This window comes from Conger conger, chromosome 1, assembly GCF_963514075.1.
Source record: "Conger conger chromosome 1, fConCon1.1, whole genome shotgun sequence".
In the NCBI taxonomy this organism is placed as follows: Eukaryota; Metazoa; Chordata; class Actinopteri; order Anguilliformes; family Congridae; genus Conger; species Conger conger.
In genome coordinates this window covers 64328244-64350372 of record NC_083760.1, presented here as the reverse complement: position 1 = coordinate 64350372, position 22129 = coordinate 64328244, and the positions used below count along the sequence as shown (strand labels likewise).

The following is a 22129-nucleotide window of genomic DNA, read 5'->3' as shown; positions in this document are numbered from 1 at the left end:
AATGATTGTTGGTGCCAGACAGGGTGGTTTGTGCATCTCAGAAACTGCTCAGTCAGTGTATAGTCAGGCAGAGTGTATATGGTGAAGTGCTGCACAGTTTCACAATGTAAAGAAAAAGAACATCCATATTTGGGCATGATTATTTATCTCTGACTATGCACTTTCTGTGTATATGCAAGGAGATTCTGTTATAATCTAGATACAGAACAGAATTCTGACCCTGTTTCTGTCATGTACTGGGCAAAGTTATGTCATTGTTTTTCATACTTTGCCCTGCTTCCTGACCCATTAGAATCCAGGCTATGCGGGTCGTCAGGAGCTCCCTGAGAACCTGAAGATCAACTTCCGCTCAGTCGCTATGATGGTTCCAGACCGACAGATCATCATCCGTGTGAAGCTGGCCAGCTGCGGTTTCATCGACAACATAGAGCTGGCGCGAAAGTTCTTCACGCTGTACAAACTGTGTGAGGAGCAGCTGTCTAAGCAGGTGCTGCCACTTCACTCAGCCACACGAGTCTCTCAGCCCAACCGGGCCCTCCTGCGCCCCATTTCTGCCCCATTTGGTTATAGTCCTTTTAGATGCTGTTATTCTTTGTGACCTGTAGGTACATTACGACTTTGGACTCCGGAACATTCTGTCTGTCCTGCGCACCCTGGGAGCGGCGAAGAGAGCCAGCCCCAGTGACACGGAGTCCACCATCGTCATGAGGGTGCTGCGGGACATGAACCTGTCAAAACTGGTGAGTTCACAAGGACAAGACCTGCAGTAACTGGCGAGAGCTCATTTATAACAGCTAATGTGGCATCATTTACACTAACAGATCATTCTAGAACATATTTAAATTTGTGCTTGTTTTAGCTAGGTTTAAATTCTTTACATGCTGCAGAACCATAAAAATGCATATGCACTGGATCTATTAGGGTCCACAGTTTCTTGTATATCCTGTATCTTGTACTTCTCAGTGAGAATGCAATTGGTGTAATTTTTGAGTATGTTCTAATTCTGATGTGTTAATGGCTTTGCGTTTCTGTTAGATTGATGAGGATGAGCCCCTGTTCCTGAGCTTGATTGAGGACCTCTTCCCTGGGATCCAGCTGGATAAAGAAGGCTACCCTGCTCTGGAGAAGGCCATTGACAAACAGGTTAGGAGCTCTCTCATGGCAGAGCCCTTTGTCAAGAATAGAATCAAGTGGGGCATGCATCATGGAAGTGCATAATAAGAATACACAGAATCTTTATCATTATAAAATTGTAAATGTACAAACTACTGTAAGCTAGAAATAAGATAAATAATGGTAATAATTCTGTTCTGACATTTTATTTTACATTTATTTACATTTGCCTGATGTTTTTGTCTGAAAGACCACTACAGCAAATAACACCAAAACTGTACATAGCGTTCAAGCAATAGCGTACATGCATACATATAATAAATTCAATAATTTGTCAATAGTACCCTAGGAACCCATGCCTTCAACACTATAATTGTAAGCATGGGTTCCTAGGGTACTATTAATCTGGTGTGTCCAATCCAAAAGCGGCGACGTGTCTGCAGGTTTTTGTTTTAGCCCAACACTACGACACTTGATCCACCTTATCTAGGTTGTGATTGAAGACCATGATTAGTTAATAGTTGAATCAGATATTGTTGTCCAGAGCTAAAACAAAAGCCTGCCAAATCAGCCCCTTTCAGATAAGATTGGACACCCCTGTCATAGATCTAACACAAGGGTGAGTTTTCATCCTACACTTAAATATATACAGTGGTGTGAAAAAGTGTTTGCCCCCTTCCTGATTCCTGTCACACTTAAATGTTTCACATCAAACAAATTTAAATATTAGTCAAAGACAACACAAGTAAACACAAAATGCAGTTTTTAAATGAAGGTTTTTATTATTAAGGGAGAAAAAAATTCCAAACCTACATGGCCCTGTGTGAAAAAGTGATTGCCCCCAAAACCTAATAACTGGTTGGGCCATCCTTAGCAGCAACAACTGCAATCAAGCGTTTGCGATAACTTGCAATGAGTCTCTTACAGCGCTGTGGAGGAATTTTGGCCCACTCATCTTTGCAGAATTGTTGTAATTCAGCCACATTGGAGGGTTTTCGAGCATGAACCGCCTTTTTAAGGTCATGCCACAGCATCTCAATAGGATTCAGGTCAGGACTTTGACTAGATCACTCCAAAGTCTTCATTTTGTTTTTCTTCAGCCATTCAGAGGTGGACTTGCTGGTGTGTTTTGGATCATTGTCCTGCTGCAGAACCCAAGTTCGTTTCAGCTTGAGGTCACGAACAGATGGCCGGACATTCTCCTTCAGGATTTTTTGGTAGACAGCAGAATTCATGGTTCCATTTATCACAGCAAGTCTTCCAGGTCCTGAAGCAGCAAAACAGGCCCAGACCATCACACTACCACCACCATATTTTACTGTTGGTATGATGTTCTTTTTCTGAAATGCGGTGTTACTTTTACGCCAGATGTAATGGGACACACACCTTCCAAAAAGTTCAACTTTTGTCTCGTCAGACCACAGAGTATTTTCCCAAAAGTCTTGGGGATCATCAAGATGTTTTCTGGCAAAATTGAGACGAGCCTTAATGTTCTTTTTGCTCAGCAGTGGTTTTCATCTTGGAACTCTGCCATGCAGGCCATTTTTGCCCAGTCTCTTTCTTATGGTGGAGTCATGAACACTGACCTTAACTGAGGCAAGTGAGGCCTGCAGTTCTTTGGATGTTGTTGTGGGGTCTTTTGTGACCTCTTGGATGAGTCGTTGCTGCGCTCTTGGGGTCATTTTGGTCAGCCGGCCACTCCTGGGAAGGTTCACCACTGTTCTATGTTTTCGCCATTTGTGGATAATGGCTCTCACTGTGGTTCGCTGGAGTCCCAAAACTTTAGAAATGGCTTTATAACCTTTTCCAGACTGATAGATCTCAACTACTTTCTTTCTCATTTGTTCCTGAATTTCTTTAGATCTCGGCATGATGTCAAGCTTTTAAGGATCATTTGGTCTACTTCACTTTGTCAGGCAGGTCCTATTTAAGTGATTTCTTGATTGAGAACAGGTATGGCAGTAATCAGGCCTGGGTGTGGCTAGAGAAATTGAACTCAGGTTTGATAAACCACAGTTAAGTTATGTTTTAACAGGGGGGGCAATCACTTTTTCTCACAGGGCCATGTAGGTTTGGATTTTTTTTCTCCCTTAATAATAAAAACCTTCATTTAAAAGCTGCATTTTGTGTTTACTTGTGTTGTCTTTGGCTAATATCTAACTCTGCAGTCCTGGCTGGTGCTGTTTTCAGTCTTGGAAAGCCCTTCTGACTCTCTCCAAAAGGTTTCTGAAGCTGCTCTGACTTTGTTCTCAAGGTTGCAGAAGCTGGTCTGATCAGTCACCCTCCTTGGAAACTGAAGGTTATACAGCTGTTTGAGACTCAGAGGGTTCGCCATGGTATGATGGCCCTGGGTCCAAGTGGTGCTGGGAAGACCACGTGCATACACACCTTAATGCGAGCCATGACAGGTAAGATGCTCTGTAATGTAACTGCTCAAGGGGACTGTCACATCTTCAGTTCCCATGCGCTGCATACAACTCTCAACCAGCTTGTTCAAGATGAGACATGTCATTTTACACATTTTCTATCAAATAAAGCCCACCAATGGGATTAGACCTGAATTTTAGACTTGGATAATTGTCCGTTCCTGGTTGTTTGTGTGTGTGTGTGTGCAGACTGTGGCCAGCCCCACAGAGAGATGCGCATGAATCCCAAAGCCATCACTGCACCCCAGATGTTTGGCCGCCTTGATGTGGCCACCAATGACTGGACAGATGGTATTTTTTCCACCTTGTGGAGGAAGACTCTGAGAGCCAAGAAAGGTGAGAGCAAAAGAAGTGAAATAGCACACTAGACTAACAGACTAAGAGTTGACATGTCATCAGTGAAAAATACCACGGTGTAGGAGAGGAATGGGCAAGACGGGTGATATCTGCTTCTGTATTTCAGACCAATTTCTGCTCTTTATTATTTAATTGGCCCAGTCATTTCCATGATCTGTCATTTTAGCAACGGTGATATAAACAGCAGCTGCTAAATGTTCTTGTCTTGTTGCATTTTATTCTGGTCTAATTTAAGGGTGGATCGGTCATGGTGCATATGGCTAATTAGCTGATTGAGCCAGGGTAACTGGTGGCAGCAAAACCCTGCATACACACCGGCTCTCCAGGACTGAAATGACCCATCCATGGTGTAGGGTATACCATTTAAATGATTTAAATTGATTAATGGATTGTGTTGGTACGGTACGTCACTGAACTGTGTGAACATTTGGTGTAAAGTAGCCTTCTATATCTTCACAGGGTAGCAAATGCTACAGTGACGTACATAACATAGGGCTACACGATTAGCCTACTTCAACTATGCCCCTCTCTATTAGCTGCATGTTATTTCAAGGACCAGTTTTTTATTGTTTAAAAAATGAATTTGTATAATTAAGCCAAGGTTAATCTAGTATCTGAGTTAAAAGGGTGACCAGACTCTTAACATTCCAAATACAGGACATGGTCATATAAGATGGACATGTTCAAACAGGAATGCGAAAAGAAAATCTTTTTTTTTTCTGTTGGTACTTCAACTATGTTATGATGACAAGATAAATAATGTATATGTGTAGCTTTGGGTCGGACAGATTATCAACTTTGGGTTTATACAAAATGTGGCCATTTATATACATTTATTTCTTGAAGTCAATTTCATGGTGTGTACAACATTTTTTTATTTTGAAATGTATCCTTTTATTTACGGGATGACATATATGTATGCGGGACAAAATTATTAAAATTAGGAACAGTCATACACTCGCTTAAAATTTTTATTTGGCTCCTGTAGTATGATTATAAGCTCTCAAATGCACACACTCTACTTTTGAGCTTTTGAGTTTAATGAGATGATGGTACTGAAAAATAATAGAGTGGTATCAATTTTATACTGCTGCTGTGCTGCATGCAATATTTTTGCTATAATGCCCAGGCCTATCTGACCCACACATGCAAGGAGGAGACAAATATAGTCTAACTAAATAGCAGTCATCTGTTCCAAAATGTTAATGCAGCCAATTGGAATGAAGACAAGAGTGATAATGATTTGGAAATGGGAACTTTTATGTGAAATAATGCTATCTGACTAATTTGTTTCCTTGGTGCTGGAGGAAAGTGTGGTAATTACAGTTAATGAAAGTGGAATGTCTTTGATGTAGTTTAAATCCTCTCTCCATCCTAAGGCTTACAGGAAGAGGGAGAGGCAAACAATCAGGGCCACCAACGAGCAATATATATTTGTACTGTTCCTAGATTTGTATAGGAACACTCACAAAATGTACACACACACACATGCATGTATGTACGCAAGCATCCTATTCCTCTTTATGGCAGTGACCTACAGCACTGAAAGTGTTGTGTGCTGTTTTCTCGTAGGTGAGCACATCTGGATTGTCCTAGATGGCCCTGTGGATGCAATCTGGATTGAGAACCTGAACTCAGTTCTAGACGACAACAGGACCCTAACTCTGGCCAATGGGGACCGTATCCCCATGGCTCCCAACTGCAAGATCGTCTTTGAGCCCCACAACATTGACAATGCCTCTCCAGCCACAGTGTCACGCAATGGGATGGTGTTCATGAGCTCCTCTGTATTGAACTGGAGCCCCATCCTGGAGGTGAGACTTGCCCTGTGAGCCTATCTACCCAATCTCACAGTGATTATCTCATGGTCCCCTAAAATGGGGGGGGCTATGTATAAAAGGGATGTAATTCCTACACGGATCACCCGATATGGATGTACATGTCCTCAAATTAAATGTGACAGTCTGCATTTTAACCTCATGTTCATTGTTTTATTTCAAATCCAGTGTCACTGTCCCAATACTTTGGCATTTATACTGTATGCACACAGATACTTACTTACTCCAGTTTCAGAGATCTGAACACAGTACAGAGATCTGAACAGATGCACAGTGCTGCAGATTCATATTTTCGATTGAATTTAAATGAAAAAAATAAACATTGTTTTATTGGAAATAAATATAGATAAAATAAGCACACATACAAATTATTGCACATTTCTGTAGGTTTCAGTAATTATTCTCTATCTCTTTGTACAGTGTAATTAGAGCAAGGTGTTTGTTGGCTTTCCTTGTTCATATACTCATAACAACACAATAAAATGCATTTCCTATAGAATAGTTTTAGTGTGTGTTCCAGACTTAGCGAATTAGCCCCTAATTTCTCTGAAGTGAGAAATGGAGAGATATAGAGAAGGCCTCAGGACTGTAAAGATGTGGTTTGTGGTCCTCAGGGCTGGCTGAAGAAGCGCTCGGCGTATGAAGGAGATGTGCTGAGAGAGCTGTACTCCACCTCTTTCCCTGAGCTCTACCGCTTCAGCTTGCAGTCCCTGGAGTATAAGATGGATATGCTGGAGGCCTTTGTGATCATGCAGAGCACCAACATGCTGCAGGGCCTCATTCCTCCAAAGGTAGCATTCTGTGGCAGAAACCACATGCATGCAAATCAAAAACACGCACACACACACTCACACACACACAGACACACTTGCGTACACACATGCACTCACACACACACTCACACACACACACACACACACGCGCACATGCACATGCACACACCATAATGTAGTATTGGCTAATATGGAGAATATCCACATATACTGTAAAAGGCTGTCAACAGAATCACATAAAAATATGAATTACAGAGCTTTTACGAGTTACAGTTGCTTGACTTGCTACCATAAATAGTAACTACCTACTGTAAAAGTACCTAGAATTAAAAAACAACAAGTTCAAAATTAATGGGGATTGTACTGACATATTACTGCAAATTAGTTCTCTGAAATCAGAAATGAGTACTTAGAAATGATAGAAAATAATCATTGTTGCATAATGTCCTCACAACACTGACGATGGTCTTCTGAATGATTAATTTGTCAGATTTTTCAAATGTCATAATTTTAAAGACCATTAGACTTGTCACAGTTTAAATATCTTAACACTGGTGTTACTTCCCTCTAAAACACAATTGATTTACTGTCCTATTACTTATCGCCTCTAGGCAGGCCTGCTGGATGAGACACGTTTAACACTCAGATTTCAGTAATTCACAAAAAAAAACATATAAACAAATAATATCTTACAAAACTGTTGCCTATCGATGACAGTTCAAAATGATTACTGCACAATAGGCATACAACCTAATTTACAACCTTGTGAGGCAACTGCTTACAAGACCTGAAGAGAAGACCGATCAGCATTCAGCTTAGTGGTCCCAACCGCAACTCTTTTAACACTGTCAACGATCAGCGTTAAACATATGTAGGCTACAGTATATAATGTGCTTATATTCATTTAATAGTTTCGGTGTAATACCTTTTGTTTATTTTATTTGAACTTTATTTTAAAATTGTAATTAAATACCGTTATTGGTGGTGTGGAGGTAACTACCTACCTCCACACCACACCAACTACCTGTATAGACTCATGCACCGCATGCCATCGGTTAAACTGTAGACTGTGGTGAGCCTAAAGAGCCTATTCTGTATTGATGTTCTTCAGGAGCAGGGTGGGGAAATCTCACGGTTACACATGGAGCGCCTGTATGTCTTTGCTCTAATGTGGAGCATTGGGGCCCTCTTGGAGCTGGAGGACCGCAGGAAACTGGAGAGCTGGCTCCGTAACCATGACAGTATTCAGCTTGATTTGCCTGAGCTGTGTCTGAACAGTGAGGACACCATATTCGACTTCCACGTCACTTCAGAGGGTGAGTGTGGTGGAAATGAAAGAAAAAGGAAACCATAAATCTCACAGTTTAATTTATTATTTCTTTTTTTCTTTACAAAGGGCAAGCTATGCTTTTAATATTGTGCTTGCGCAGTGGTAGATTTATATCCACCTCAAAAGGCCGTCCAGGCTACACTTGATCCTTGCCTGGAATGAAAATGAATTTCAAAAGAGCAGTATGCTGCCATCATCAGTTTTTCCACATCCTAAGCCAAGCCTATTTACTCCAATTAAGAAGTTTAGATCTTTACTGCACCCCAAATCAGATGATTGAAATCATGACTTCATGTACAAATAAAAGCAATGTTTTCTGTTTTGCCGCATTCCTGATATATATGGTTGACTAAGAGTGGTTGAGTTATGAGTGTGGTTAACCACGTTGTGAATGAACTGCAGGTCAATGATTGATTGCCAAGTTGTGAACGCGCTGCAGGTCAGTGATTGATTGCCGTGTTGTGAGTGGACCCCCAGGTTAGTGATTGATTGCCGTGTTGTGAGTGGACCCCCAGGTTAGTGATTGATTGCTGTCCTGTGGGTGGACTCCAGGTCAGTGGGTCCACTGGAACACGCGGGTGGAGGAGTATGTGTACCCGGCTGACAGCACACCAGAATACGGCTCCATACTGGTGCCCAACGTAGACAACATCAGAACTGACTTCCTCATCCAGACCATCACCAAACAGGGCAAGGTGGGACTGTCGTAGCCGTTAAAGATGAGCTACTCTCTGTTCATGAATCACCTGTTCCAATTGCTTATGTCATATTGAATGTGAATGCACTCAGATTTTTCCCCCCCACACAGAGGTTGGTCAAATTTTTACATATTCATAGGATTTATATTAATAAAATATTAAATGATTGGCAGCTGCACGCTCTCGTGGCTACCTTTTAAACCTGTCTTTAGGAAATGTTGTCACTCTCAATAGCTTTCCATTTCCTCACCTTTCCAGGCCGTGTTGTTGATTGGAGAACAGGGTACAGCTAAGACTGTTATTATCAAAGCATTCATGGGGAAATATGACCCAGAGTCCCACATGGCAAAAAGCCTCAACTTCTCCTCTGCCACCACACCACTCATGTTTCAGGTAACACATCAACTTGGAATCATTTTAAATGCAGTCCAGAACTGATTGTTAGAAGTCAATTTGTATGACATTTTAGTTTAGTCCTGGGATTGTCTTATACATTAGACATTGCATCGGGCATCTGTGTCAAGGATCATTTGTAAAAAACAGTTTGTACATTCCACAAAAAAATATTATGAAGCTGACACACTTTTCTTTTTGGGACAAATGGGTCTATGTCTCATGTGAGCGTGAAACTGGGTTGGGCGATATAATTAGTAAAGGTTTAGTTTCAAAATATCAGTTCTATGAGCTTTTTGGAATATGGAATTTGTTTTGAAATTGCTGTGGTTTTGAGAAATATTTGATCATGACTGTAATGTAAAGTTTTGACACCCTGTCTTATGTCAGCGTACTATCGAGAGCTACGTAGACAAAAGAATGGGGACAACGTATGGGCCACCAGCTCGTAGACAAAAGAATGGGGACAACGTATGGGCCACCAGCTGGGAAGAAGATGTCCGTATTTGTAGATGACATCAACATGCCTGTCATCAATGAGTGGGGAGATCAGGTTAGCCAGTTCACCAACTCACAAATCAAAATAGTTGGACAGACATGTCCATATAAAAAAAATAATGTAATCTAGCATTTTAGTGTTTGAAAAAGCAAATATTTTGAAAAACAAAAAGTCCATGATTAGTTAAGGCCTGGTTTCTGCTTTTCCAGGTCACCAATGAGATAGTACGTCAGCTGATGGAACAGAGTGGATTCTTCAACCTGGAGAAACCAGGGGAATTCACCAACATTGTGGATATTCAGTTTCTGGCAGCCATGATCCATCCTGGGGGTGGACGCAATGACATCCCCCAGAGACTGAAGAGGCAGTTCTCCATCTTCAACTGCACCCTGCCCTCCAACGCTTCCATCGACAAGATATTTGGTCAGTTGTAGGTCTCCTTCTGTGCATTTCATCCCTTCTGGAATGAGATGCACTGAGCTAGAAGCAGAGGGCCAGTTTTGTCACCATATCATTCAGAGAAATGGAGCACAGGGTGTCTGGCTGTCTAACTGTAAATGCTTCATCATTAAGCCCTAGTGCCGCCGCACACCTACCCATACCCACAAATTGTGATCATTATCGATTCTGTCATGCCTCGTTGAGCTCAGCGCTTCAGTCTGTATTACTGACAGCCTGCTCCTCTCCTTTCGGCAGGAGTCATCGGGACGGGCCACTACTGTTCCCGTCGAGACTTCCCAGAAGAGGTACGCCACATGGTGGCTAAGCTAGTGCCGCTGACGCGCCGGTTATGGCAGATGACCAAGGTTAAAATGTTGCCCACGCCTGCCAAGTTCCACTATATCTTCAATCTGAGGGACCTGTCCAGGATCTGGCAGGGCATGCTCAACACCACCGCTGAGGTGCTCAACTCCCAGGATGTGAGTCTGTCCAACTGTCCATCTGCCTGTCCACCCAGAGCCTGGGAAAGTGCTTTACTATACAGGCTGGCAGAATGTTCCAGAAGTAAAAGCCACATGGCTAAGTTGCATGTTTGAAGCTCTTCTGAAACTCAAATCAGCTGTCCTAAATGCCTGAGGTTCTTTCTTTCACTTGCTGCAGAAGGAGGGATTAACTCTTGTGAATACTGAGGTGGTATATTTCTCTTTCGTCTTATAGGACAGACTCAATTCTGCACTCACCGTTCATGGGCCCCTTCTTCTTTTCTGCAGGTAGCGCTGCAGCTGTGGAAACATGAGTGTAAGAGAGTCATTGCTGACCGCTTCACCATTCCTGAGGATGTGGCCTGGTTTGACCAGGCGCTGGCCAACCTGGTGCAGGAGGAGCTTGTAGAAGACTGTAAGGCTGTGGTGGATTTTGGCGTGGACAGCTACTTTGTGGACTTCCTGCGGGACGCCCCTGAGGCTACAGGTACAGAGGACTTTCAGGTCATCCTACAAAGCACCAAAGCAGTCGAGTGCAACAGCGGAAAACTTGTGCCTTGTGGCAGGGTAGGGCTGTGCTGAGCTCACTGCATCCCCACCAGATTATAATAAAGATTTTTCCCCGGCAGGTGAGGAGCCAGAGGATACAGATTTTGACATGCCGAAGGTTTATGAGCCCATAGAGTCCTTTGGGAGCCTGATGGACAGACTGGACATGTTCCTGTCCCACTATAACGAGACCATCAGAGGGACAGGAATGGATATGGTGTTCTTCAAAGATGCCATGATACACCTTGTGAAGGTAAGTGAGCCATTTCACAGCGTGATAAACACACAGCATGTACAACAGGACAAAACCGAGGGAACACAGAGGCAAACAAAATTAATCTGCTGTCAAAATGAAGCTTTGGTATGAAGTGTTTGGTGAAACCTCTGCTTGTTGTGTTGTACATTTATTATGATTATTTGGCTGACGTTTTTATCCTAACTGAATTACAGTTGATTAGACTAACCAGGAGACCATATCCCCTGGAGCAATGTGGGGTACACCGGGGATTGAACCGCCGACCTTGCGGGTCCCAGTCAGTTCTATGAATGGAATGGGCTTTCTGCCTCTTGTTGTGTGCTGTATTCCACTGAATGTGCCTAAATGGAGTATAGGCTTGCTTGTGAGCTGTAACAAGGCCTTACTTCCCTTACAGGTGTCCCGTATAATCCGCACCCCGCGGGGAAATGCCCTCCTGGTTGGAGTGGGAGGTTCGGGCAAACAGAGTTTGACCAGACTGGCATCGTTCATTGCCGGGTACAAGACCTTTCAGATCACATTGACGCGGTATGTGAGTGCGGTGCCTCCCTTGCTTTTCCTCTTTGTTCAGTTGGTTATATTTCCCAGAAATGTCCTGAATATCTGTCAGGAATACAGACCAAGACTGCAAAGTACCTGCTATATCACTTGTAGCTTATGCAGACTGTATAAAAACCTGTCAGTTCTCTAAAATCTCTTAAAGTAAAAGGTATGATTGTCAGTGAGGCCGCAGTTTAGTTCCACACCATTAGAGGGCATTTTTGTACCAAGTCAGAGGATGGGCCTGGGCATTAATTGCACACTGCTTGCAGCCACCTTGTTAGAGAGGAATTGGTTATGACAAACTGGATATACAGACTGTGATGGATGCAAGCCATATTTCAGATGCAGAACTTCACTTCAACATGCAATTAGTATACAGGCTTGCTTCCACATTCAAAATTAAATTGGGGAATATTTGGTAATTATTGAAACCTGTGCAAAGATGGTTAGCCATCTGTTTTGCAGAGTTCTTCAGATGCATATCTTTACAAATGACTTCAGGGAATAGTGTTCAAATCACCTGTCTGTTCTCTCCAAGGGATAGCTGCCAGATATTCAAAGAGTTGCTCCAGTTAACACTGTGCTGTATGGAGATTATTCATTAAAATCTGTTTGCATTTTATGGAAGCTTTTCTTGCATTTGCCTGGGTTTCTTGAAGATTTTATGAATTGTGTGGTGGTGGTTAACTGCTGTGCTCTCCCAGGAAAAAAGTAGACCGCAAGAAGGGTTTTGCAGGTTCCTCATCTGTGATTTGGCATTTTCTGTCCTTTTCCACTTCCAGTACAGTGTACTCCCAGGAGGAGACCAGGTGTAAAATAGGGTGCTTCCCAATAGAACAGCATGTGTTGAAGAGTACTCCCAGTAGGAGACCGGGTGTAAAACTGTGTGCTTCCCAATAGAACAGCATGCGTATAAAAGTGTGCTCCCAATCGGAGACAGTGTGCAAAACAGTGTACTCTTTGTCTTCTGTTGAAGGTCCTATAACACAGGAAATCTGATGGATGATCTTAAGGCTCTGTATAGGACAGCAGGGCAGCAGGGCAAAGGCATCAGCTTCATATTCACAGATAACGAGATCAAGGACGAGGCCTTTCTGGAGTACATGAATAATGTGCTATCATCGGGAGAAGTGAGTCCTGCCCATCCTATGAATCACCACAGATACACACGCACACACAGGCACACACGCATATATTTTCTTGCTCTTTCTTGTTCTTTCTCACACACCTCACTGCGCTGAGTGTCTCCCATACACAACCTTCTTCTGCCACAGACACCACACTTCTGCCTCTTACACACTAAACATGTCTGTGTCACACACCGCAACTTGGTCTTGCACACCTACAGTCCATGGAGTGCAATGCAAAGTGGAGTGACCTCCGGTTTTTCTGGGCAGGGGCATCTACGGGTTTATTTTTTTTTACATTTCCAGAGTGAAAATGTTTGCCTATTGTGAGGCGCATCAATAGCGCATGTATAGGGAGCTCTCAGTGGCTCTGATGAAAAGCAGCAATGTACCTCAGAGGGAGACAGGGATCGTATGAGCGGAGCGGCTTCCTCAGTGTGATTCGCTGTGCTGTTTAAATGAATGCCCCACTTTGAGTGAAGTGCGCGAGTAAACGCAAGCCGTTGCCATGATAGATTATGAACCAAGCGCAGCTTGTCAGCAGAATGAAGGAGACCGGCTGGTGCCAGAACATATTGTTTTATATTTAAGAAGCGGATGGGCGGTTGAGAATAATGCATCGATGTCGTGTTCACCTCCATTGAGGTGCGAGATTTAGCATGTGACCTAGATGGCAGAGAGGTGGCCTGTGACATCACTCTTGTCAGAGCCCTGAGAGACTCTGATGGGCAGCGCCTTAGGCACAATGGTTGCTATGGAGAGCGGCATGGCCTTGTGGGTCCATAGGCCATAGTGGATACTTGTCTCTTGGGGAACAGATCTGTCCTCTGTTGAAGCATGAAAAGGAGGTTGGGGTGGGTGGATGGTGCTCTGGGAATTCTGAGCCCTGCTGGCTGACAGGGGAATTATGCCTCAATGCTCTGAAACATGCTGTCCCTTTCAACGTCACTGTATCACTGTCATCACTAAAGTTGCAGTTTCCAGCCAGATGTGCAGAATGCCACTGATCATGCCAATAGAAAAAAACTGTATGGGCTTTAGGCTACTGCCTAGAAATGAAGCATTAGACTCCATGATCTCTGTTCGGAAGAAATGTTCCCAAGTCCAGTTGTTCAGTGCTGGGTTATGTGTCTGTCACAGTGATGTGACTCCTCAGGTAACTTCACCTTTAAAACACCCTAGCCTGAAATTCGTAGTTATAAACATACTCTGTATATTTAATTATTTCAAATATTTCAAATATTTCATTTGTGTGGCTCGGATTTCTCCGGTGCTTTACACAGAGGCGAAGCGCAGACATCCAGTATATTTCTCTGTGAATATATTCTTAATATCAAAAAATTCATTCAAACCGGGTTTCTTGATGCAAACACAACTGGGGTTGGGAACGTTGGCTTGTGTATATCATAAGAACCGCATCGCTTGTCACAGTTTATTCCTTACAAATGCTATGCTATGTGCTGCCTGCAGCTTGTGCTTTACGGTATGGTCTGGTTTTCAGGTGTCAAACCTGTTTGCCCGAGATGAGATGGATGAAATTATCAGTGACCTCATTCCGGTGATGAAGCGGGAGTTTCCCCGGCGACCGCCAACCAATGAGAACCTGCACGAGTACTTCATGACTCGGGTCCGCCAGAACCTGCATGTGGTGTTGTGTTTCTCTCCTGTGGGGGAAAAGTTCCGCAACCGGGCCCTGAAGTTCCCAGCCCTGATTTCAGGCTGCACCATGGACTGGTTCAGCCGCTGGCCCAAAGATGCTCTGATTGCAGGTGTGCAGTAACAGTATGTGTGACAGTATGCATTCACTGAGCACAAGACTTTATGTGACTTATTGGTCTTCTGCTGCTGTAGCCTATCCACTTAATTGGTTTGACACATTGTGTGTTCAGAGATGCTTTTCTGCATACCACTGCTGTAATGTGTGGTTATTTGCATGTCAGCTTCGACCAGTCTGGCCCTTCTCCTCTGACTTATCTTATTAACAACGTGCTTTTGCTCACAGAACTGCTGCTCACTGGATGTTTTTAGTTTTTTGCACCATTCTCTGCAAACTGTAGATACTGTTCTGCATGAAAATCCCAGGAGATCAGCAGTTTCTGAGATACTCAACCACCCTTTCTGGCACCAACAATCATTCCACAGTCAAATTCACATTTCTTCCTCATTTTGACATTTGGTCTGAAACAGCTGAACCTCTTGACCATGTCTCCATGCTTTCATGCATTTTGCTGCTGCCATGTGATTGGCTGATTAAATATTTGCATTAACAAGCTGGTCTACAGGTCTACCTAACAAAGTGCTCAATGAGTGTATATGCTATTCTAGTAGTTGTGTAGGACTTACAATTGCAGAATTTATGCTGCATTCATAGTGGTTTTGGACTGCAATGACAGTATGTGTGCTGTTTTAGTAATGGTACAGGACTGCAATGACAGTATGTGTGCTGTTTTGGTAATGGTATAAGACTGCAATGAAAGTATGTGTGCTGTTTTAGTAATGGTACAGGACTGCAATGACAGTATGTGTGCTGTTTTGGTAATGGTATAAGACTGCAATGACAGTATGTGTGCTGTTTTAGTAATGGTATAAGACTGCAATGACAGTATGTGTGCTGTTTTAGTAATGGTACAGGACTGCAATGACACTATGTGTGCTGTTTTCACCATGTCGGCTCCAGTGTCAGAGCACTTCCTCTCCTCCTATGACATCGATTGCTCGTCCGAGGTGAAGGGGGAGGTGGTGCAGTGCATGGGCTCCTTCCAGGACGGAGTGGCGGAGAAGTGTGCGGACTACTTCCAGAGATATCGCCGCTCCACCCATGTCACGCCAAAGTCCTACCTGTCTTTCATCCAGGGCTACAAAACCATCTACAGTGAGAAACGGTCTGAGGTACAGACCCTCGCCAACAGGTAAACTCCATCCACCCAGTCAGTGAGATCAGATTGAGGGTTGGTCTTATGCACGCACACGTCATACTTTCTAACATAACATGGCCTCTGGTCTTTGGCGTGGGGATGACTTCAGCCATTTTGTGCCCAGATGGCTCTCTCTGTATTTGTATCTTAAAGAGACTCTCCCTTACGGTAGGATGAACACTGGACTACAGAAGCTGAAGGAGGCCTCTGAGTCAGTGGCTGCCCTCAGCAAGGAGCTGGAGGTGAAGGAGAAGGAGCTGCAGGTCGCCAATGAGAAGGCTGACATGGTGGGTCTTCACACTTTCACTGAGAGAAAACGCTCGATAACAGGCCCTGGGCAATTCCTCTTTGAGCACAAGCTAATCAGAATATCAATATCAGGCTTTTAAATGTCAAACTAATATGTTTTAATAAAAAAAATAAAGAAATCGACCAAGTGAAAAATTACAGCTGCCTCTCTCCAGTGGGTGATGTGGTTTCAAACAGGTCCTTCTTCATGGTGCTGTGGTTTCAAACCATTTCTCTTCAGCTCTGTGTAGTGTTGTTTAAAACAGGTTACTCTTCAGCTCTGCATGGTGTCATTGTTTAAAGCTAGTTTCTCTCTGCATGGTACTGTGGCTTCAAGCAGACTCTCAGCATGATGCTGTGCTTTTAAAAAAATGTATTTCCCTCTGTCTCTCTGTCTGTCTCTGTCATTTTGCTGCTTTATAAAATGGGGCTCCATGCCATGTGCTGTGCTTATGTGTTTATGCATTCTCCTCTGTTTTATGGTGTGCTGTGGTTTATAACTGCCGTACCTCTCTCTGTGGTGTTGTGTGCTGTGGTTTATAACTGCTGTACCTCTCTCTGTGGTGTTGTGTGCTGTGGTTTATAACTGCTGTACCTCTCTCTGTGGTGTTGTGTGCTGTGGTTTATGACTGCTCTCTCTCTGTGGTGTTGTGTGCTGTGGTTTATAACTGCTGTACCTCTCTCTGTGGTGTTGTGTGCTGTGGTCTATAACTGCTCTCTCTCTGTGGTGTTGTGTGCTGTGGTCTATAACTGCTCTCTCTCTGTGGTGTTGTGTGCTGTGGTCTATAACTGCTCTCTCTTTCTCTCTCTCTCTGGTTCACTCCTCAGGTGCTGAAGGAGGTGACAGTGAAGGCTCAGGCAGCGGAGAGGGTAAAGCTGGAGGTTCAGAAAGTGAAAGATAAAGCCCAGGCTATTGTGGACAGCATCTCTGCAGACAAGGCCATCGCTGAGGAGAAGCTGGAGGCGGCCCGCCCTGCCCTGGAAGAGGCAGAGGCAGCCCTACAGGTGCATAGGCACGCCAGGCACATATAGATCATACACCCCCGAATGTATACACTATATACATGTTGGAAGCCATGATGCAGTCTACTAAAACTGGCTTATTGCTGCCTGGGACTTCTATTTTTGTCATCAATATGTCTCCAGGTTCTGCACTGTCTTGGGTTGGGGAGATGGGGTGGGGGTGGGGGTGGGGAAGGGAGCGGGGGTGGGGGTTGATGATGCTGTGCTGTTGAAGAGACTGCAGCTGCTGTGTAATTACCAGTGCCCAGGAGGTGGTAAAAATAGAGTGTGATGGCAGCACTATGAAGGTGGGGGGGATATTTGCACAGGGACCTGATACTCAAGGTTGCGTTCACACCCCCACCCCCCCACCCCACCCCCCCATGGTTCTACATCGCTTCCTAATTGCACTGTCTACATGGCCCTTTTATACACGGCTGCTGGTTTCAAATTTGCACAGGCCTCCATGCCGCATCTAAGCTGATGAATAAGGAAGTCATTCACATTGCGTGTCCCTGTGAGGTATTTGTTATGATTGGATGTCAATACAGAGCTTGACCCTTAACCCCCAGCGAGCGCCCTTAAGTCCAGGATGGGAATTGTAATATCACATCCAAATGTCAGCACACGCTTTTATCTCTTTGCATAAAGATTATCTATCAAGCTACTGATGTGAACTAATGACACATCACCATGCACTAGTACATAAGTTTGACGGTTATGCTTGAAGGGACAGCAGTCATTTCGTTGATGGTTTGTTTGTCAAGCAGTTTCTGTAAACAGTATCTTGGCCATCATCTTGGTTGAAGGAAATGGAATATATAAAACAGCCTTTATTATCTTGCCTGTGATTGGTCAGTTCACAAGGCCACCCGTTGTTTCTGGCAGACGATTAAGCCGTCGGACATCGCCACGGTACGCACGCTGGGGCGCCCCCCCCACCTGATCATGCGCATCATGGACTGCGTGCTGCTGCTGTTCCAGCGGCGGGTCAACACGGTCAAGATGGACCCTGAGAAGAGCTGCACCACCCCCTCCTGGCAGGAGTCCCTCAAACTCATGACCGCAGGGAACTTTTTGGGGAGTCTACAGGTAATGGCAATGTTGCAGTCTGACACGCTTGTAGGGTGTTTTACCCACGCGTGTCACTGTCTGTACGAATGGTGTACTGGCACTGTTTAAAGGCACACCATGCAGGATCTTGAGCCTTGCTGTGGTCCTGTGTTTACAATCAAATAAGTCTCCTCCTCTTAAGTTTATTATTTATTATACCAGTTTGTAAATGTGATAGCATTATTGGTAACACTTTATTTTACAGCCCATTAATTACATAGTACTTCTTGGCTACGTACCTGTAATTATTTACCTCTTGTAAAGTGTATCGAACCAGCGTTGAATGCAATGCTGAATTCAGGCTAGAAAACATTGTGAAAATGTGTTGAGCATTTAAAATGCAGAATCTTTGCATTATGTATTGACTTCATTATAAATGTGGGTAGGCTTAAATACTGCACAGGTTTATGATGTAAATAACAATAATACTATCTCAGTTGATAATAATTTTGCCTATAGGTCTTGGTTATTGGCTGCCCTCCAGCAACACTTGTAGCGTTGGCAACTTGATGTGAAAACTTGAAGACTTCTCTGTTTTCTAAATCATGTAGTGCGTGCTCTATCAGGAGTGAGACAGTCATTAGATCTCAGCTGCTCTCCTTGGACAGGATTTTTAAAAGATTTTAAAAGCCGTGAAGTGCACTCTTGGCGTTAGAAGAAGGAATACAAGCAGAAAGCACAGATTCAGCAAACTGTGCAAAGATTCATCATAGATATAGAGTGAGCATGGTTATTTTTAATATTTTCAAGGTAAAAATCTTGCATAGTATGCCTTTAACTGTGTAATGCAATAAAGGAAAAGAAGTGTGGACAGAAAATGAAGTAATTTCCTACCACCACATCATATGAAGTTGTGAAATTATTACAGACATACAAAAAAGGCAATTAACTACTTAAGGAGATAATGGCATCAAAAAGTTTACGGACATAAATGTTTATGAAAGTCAAAGTATTTCAGAAGGGTATTTTTTGTCCCATATAAAAAAGTATATACGTACATCCTGTTGTGTATACTGCAGCCTTCTATGAAGTCTAAAGGCAGAAGGAGTATAAAGATGCTGTTTATGCCACATTGACTAATACATAATGCATGACATATCGTTATTTCTCCATAATCGCAAAAATGTACTCTTTCATATATCTAAACCATGATGATACACACCACACCTTTGAAGCTACAAGCGGATATCTATATATATATACATACATCATTAGGTCTGCTCTGCAGAGATTACTGCAGATGATCTCTGATCTGCTGAAAGAGTAACACAATCTATGTACTACTGAGAGAGTAACACAATCTCTGTACTGCTGAGAGAGTAACACAATCTCTACTGCTGAGAGAGTAACACAATCTGTACTACTGAGAGAGTAACACAATCTATTTACTGCTGAGAGAGTAACACAATCTATGTACTACTGAGAGAGTAACACAATCTTTGTACTGCTGAGAGTAACACAATCTCTGTACTACTGAGAGAGTAACACAATCTCTGTACTGCTGAGAGAGTAACACAATCTCTGTACTACTGACAGAGTAACACAATCTCTGTACTGCTGAGAGAGTAACACAATCTCTGTACTGCTGAGACAGTAACACAATCTATGTACTACTGAGAGTAACACAATCTCTGTACTACTGAGAGAGTAACACAATCTCTGTACTACTGACAGAGTAACACAATCTCTGTACTGCTGAGACAGTAACACAATCTATATACTGCTGAGAGAGTAACACAATCTCTACTACTGACAGAGTAACACAATCTCTGTACTGCTGACAGAGTAACACAATCTCTGTACTGCTGAGACAGTAACACAATCTATATACTGCTGAGAGAGTAACACAATCTATGTACTACTGAGAGAGTAACACAATCTCTGTACTACTGAGAGAGTAACACAATCTCTGTACTACTGAGAGAGTAACACAATCTCTGTACTACTGACAGAGTAACACAATCTCTGTACTGCTGAGACAGTAACACAATCTATATACTGCTGAGAGAGTAACACAATCTCTACTACTGACAGAGTAACACAATCTCTGTACTGCTGACAGAGTAACACAATCTCTGTACTGCTGAGACAGTAACACAATCTATATACTGCTGAGAGAGTAACACAATCTATGTACTACTGAGAGAGTAACACAATCTCTGTACTACTGAGAGAGTAACACAATCTCTGTACTACTGAGAGAGTAACACAATCTCTGTACTGCTGACAGAGTAACACAATCTCTGTACTGCTGAGACAGTAGCAGAATCTATATACTGCTGAGAGAGTAATAATCTCTGACCTGAGAGCAGGCACTCTAAGTAATTTGCAAAAGTGCATTTTAAGCAAAAACCATAAAAACCTAGATAGGTGTAATTACAATCATATAAATCACCGTCAAGGTACTTGCCTCAAAACCTGTGAGATAAGAGGATTTTTATATACAAACAACAAATAAAATGACCACCAATACTAAACTACAACTCATACAATAAGGTAATCCACAAAACACATATCACCCACCAAAAGATGTATAAAATGGGATTTGTGGACACTTGCACTCACTGCTCTTTGAATACCACCAATAATTACTTCTACTCAATCTGGCACTGCCCACCAACTTATCATTTCTGGAAGTAAGTCACAGACCAAATATCTCTTATTTGAGCTGTAGCATCCCACTCTGTCCATCCCCCTGTCTACTAGGAGACCTCTCAATAATCAACCGACCAATCCAAAATACCAAACTAGTATAAACTAATTAAAGTGCAATTTGAATTTGTGATTTTTGAGACATTTGTGGAAAACAGCCAGTAAATCTTTCCTTCCTGAGGAATTGGGGAAGGCCATCCCACCATTGGAGACGTGAGCAGGAAAAGAGGCAGCACTGTGAAGAGCAGCTGCTGGGAGCTGGGGGGAGGATGCTGAGGAGAGTGTATGGTGTGATCATTAACTGAAGATAGGACGGACCAAGATATGACTCAAACCATGTGAGGGCAGAGCCTGAGATCTCCTTCTCCTCAAGGGAGGAGAGAATGTAGAACTCTGCCTTTGACTAGCAATTATACTGGCCACAAGAGACATTGTTAACATATCATACTACATGAGGGTATTTTTGGCAATGGTATTGCTTTTCCAGTGAACAAATGACCTTTGTTGCGTATCCCTTAGCATTGTTGTTTCTTTTCTCCTATGTCATCTGTATCACTTTAGCAATTCCCGAAAGATACCATCAATGAGGAGGTTGTGGATCTCCTCAGTCCCTACTTTGACATGGCTGACTACAACATTGAAACGGCCAGGCGTGTGTGTGGGAACGTGGCTGGACTGTGCTCTTGGACCAAAGCAATGGCCTCATTCTTCTCCATCAACAAGGAGGTGCTTCCGCTAAAGGTGGGTGCGACCCCATAGCCTATGGTGAGGAAGATGCTAGGACTGGATCCACAGCCTTCTGGTACCATAGTTGAGAGTCTTCCCTCCCTAACACAGTCCCTTTGGTTGTTTTCAGCATGGTTCACTGTTGACTGCACTAGATAACACTGTGTGTGTTCCACTTCCTTCAGGCTAATTTGGCAGTGCAAGAGAACAGATTGGCCATTGCTAACACCGATCTGCAAACAGCACAAGCAGAGTTGGATGACAAACAAAAGGAGCTGGATGTGGTTCAGGCCGAATATGAGACAGCTATGATGGAGAAGCAAGTGAGTGAACATTGACCTCTCAGAGATGGCTTCTGACCCTTTAATATTGATACATTAAAGGTATAGCTCACCAGATGTACCTTGAAATACTCACAACTTTGTAATAATACTCAGTGGGAAACAATTCAACAATAACATTAGATCTGAAAAAAACTGAACAATAACAGTAGACCATGAAAAACAATGCTGTGTGCCAAAAAAATAGAGAAAGTAAGAATAGGATCATGCACCACTCAAACTGACCCCTTAATGATTGTCATTCTGTACATTTTGTTCTTTCTCAAA

The 22129-nt window shown here is 43.1% G+C and overlaps 1 protein-coding gene across 1 annotated transcript in view; it reads left to right on the top strand.

The window, feature by feature from the left end:
* The window catches only part of dnah5 (dynein, axonemal, heavy chain 5), a 70268-nt gene that overhangs the window by 25432 nt on the left and 22707 nt on the right, over positions 1-22129 (top strand). The window contains exons 38-62 of the mRNA XM_061243308.1: positions 293-487; positions 606-740; positions 1036-1143; positions 3368-3521; positions 3729-3875; positions 5469-5710; positions 6349-6525; positions 7619-7823; positions 8390-8532; positions 8794-8928; positions 9319-9336; positions 9374-9481; positions 9637-9850; positions 10124-10347; positions 10639-10837; positions 10980-11152; positions 11553-11683; positions 12675-12828; positions 14327-14594; positions 15503-15734; positions 15913-16027; positions 16857-17033; positions 17919-18122; positions 21357-21536; positions 21707-21844. Of these exons, the coding sequence (XP_061099292.1) occupies positions 293-487; positions 606-740; positions 1036-1143; positions 3368-3521; positions 3729-3875; positions 5469-5710; positions 6349-6525; positions 7619-7823; positions 8390-8532; positions 8794-8928; positions 9319-9336; positions 9374-9481; positions 9637-9850; positions 10124-10347; positions 10639-10837; positions 10980-11152; positions 11553-11683; positions 12675-12828; positions 14327-14594; positions 15503-15734; positions 15913-16027; positions 16857-17033; positions 17919-18122; positions 21357-21536; positions 21707-21844 (4176 nt within the window). The remainder of the gene's footprint in view (positions 1-292; positions 488-605; positions 741-1035; positions 1144-3367; positions 3522-3728; positions 3876-5468; positions 5711-6348; positions 6526-7618; positions 7824-8389; positions 8533-8793; positions 8929-9318; positions 9337-9373; positions 9482-9636; positions 9851-10123; positions 10348-10638; positions 10838-10979; positions 11153-11552; positions 11684-12674; positions 12829-14326; positions 14595-15502; positions 15735-15912; positions 16028-16856; positions 17034-17918; positions 18123-21356; positions 21537-21706; positions 21845-22129) is intronic.